Below are 1,727 nucleotides of genomic sequence, written 5' to 3'. Positions count from 1 at the left end.
TAACCTTCACAAAATCTTGGAATTCCTCTACCTCTGATAACCTCTTAGGACTTGACATGAAGTAATTATATACATCCCTTGCTAGCTGCTCAACTACCCTTGGAAGAGTCATGCAAGCATATGAGGCACACAAATGGAATGAATGACAGATGCATTTCATAATGAACAGATTAGGAACATCAGTCATAAGGCGAGAAGACATCATAGCGTTAGCGCCATCCGATGCAAAGCCTATCATGTTCTCTTTGTAGGGAATCCCATTATCTACAAATACTTTAACAACGCTGTCATACAAGCTTTGAGCACTTCTTTCCTGTACAGGAACTAGACCAAGAAATACATCATTAGCTTTACCGCCTTGTATCAGACGGGCAAGTAGGCACAGGTGTTTAGTGCAACCTTTGTCGGTCGATTCATCAACAATAATTGAAAACTTTTGAGTTTTTAGATTGCTGACCAGCTCTTCCTTGCTAGCTTCACCAATTACTTTCTTGAGTATTGCGGTAGTCTTATTTCTACTGCATGCAATATATTTAGCAATCTCTGAGTCACTACATACAGATTTTATTAGTTGGGTTAAATGTGTCATAATACTCATAGGTAGGTTATATTCTGCAACAAAAGCTGCTAGTTTTATTTCACCTTTTTTCACCTCTTTATCCAGTGGTGAATGTCCTCTTGCAAATGACATTGACAATAGGGTAGGTTGTTTGGCAGCACTACTGACATTTGTTTTGTGTTTTTGTCCACCTGCATGTTTCTCTAGCTTGGATTTCTTTGCATTAAGTTCACAATCACAGGCTTTGCAATAAGCTCTATTTTTCTTCTTCAAACTCGGTTGCAGCCAACCCTTGAACAATGGAAGTGATTCCCAGTTACATGAATATTTCTGAGAATATTTCATTTTCTTGACTGCCCTTGGGGGTCATTGCATCCCTGCCTGGATCATTGCATCCATCATCATCGGTATCCGCCATGACTGGATTCACAACTGTACCAAATGAAAAAAAATACGTTAATTATACTGGAGCTCTTTCGTAAGTGAATCATTTGTCACCAAGGAACATTTCATGTCCTTCAAAGTAAACACTAGTGAATCTGTTGTCTAATGTCGCCAATGCTTTATAGTACAGTATAGGCCTAGTCTGTTAGATATTATTAGTTACTATCAAGATTGTGACATGATACCAAGTAACTAAGTACATATTGATAGCCAACCATTTTTTATATAAATAATATTCCTGCCAAATAACACCGAATTACGACACATATCATTAGTACTCTTTCTTCCAATCCATAGCTCAACATTGTATCCTAACTCTTTCGCAAATATCAGACAATTAGAAACCAATAATCATACCACTGTAAGGTGTTAAAGGCAATCTGTACAATTCCACCGTGACCCCATCTCAGTGACACGGACAGTGACTGTGTGACTCGTGTGGCCAGTGGTGTGGGTGTCAGTGTCACTTACTGACTTGCCGCTTGCGTCTCGTGACTCATACAGGACGAGGACGCGTTCATCTTAAAATTATTATATTCCCATAGATAAATCTGTTAAAGTTATTATGTATCACATTATTTAATTTGATGTGTTGAAGAATTACCAAATTAAGAGAAATCGCATATGAAAATTCTCCCAAAAATGGGCCTGAATTCCCCATTTCCCCATCAACATCATGATTTCCTCAAAAACTAGGGAAAATTCCCCTAATCTGGCAGCACTG

The 1,727-nt window shown here is 38.3% G+C and overlaps 1 protein-coding gene across 1 annotated transcript in view; it reads right to left on the bottom strand.

Moving 5' to 3' along the window:
* The window catches only part of LOC119582249, a 7,570-nt gene extending 6,666 nt beyond the window's left edge, over positions 1–904 (bottom strand). The window contains exon 1 of the mRNA XM_037930471.1: positions 5–904. Coding sequence (XP_037786399.1) covers positions 5–904 — 900 coding nt within the window. The remainder of the gene's footprint in view (positions 1–4) is intronic.
* Between the last annotated feature and the right edge of the window lie 823 nt (positions 905–1,727).

This window comes from Penaeus monodon, chromosome 15 (genome assembly GCF_015228065.2).
Source record: "Penaeus monodon isolate SGIC_2016 chromosome 15, NSTDA_Pmon_1, whole genome shotgun sequence".
NCBI lineage: Eukaryota > Metazoa > Arthropoda > Malacostraca > Decapoda > Penaeidae > Penaeus > Penaeus monodon.
This window is presented reverse-complemented; position numbering and strand designations above follow the sequence as displayed.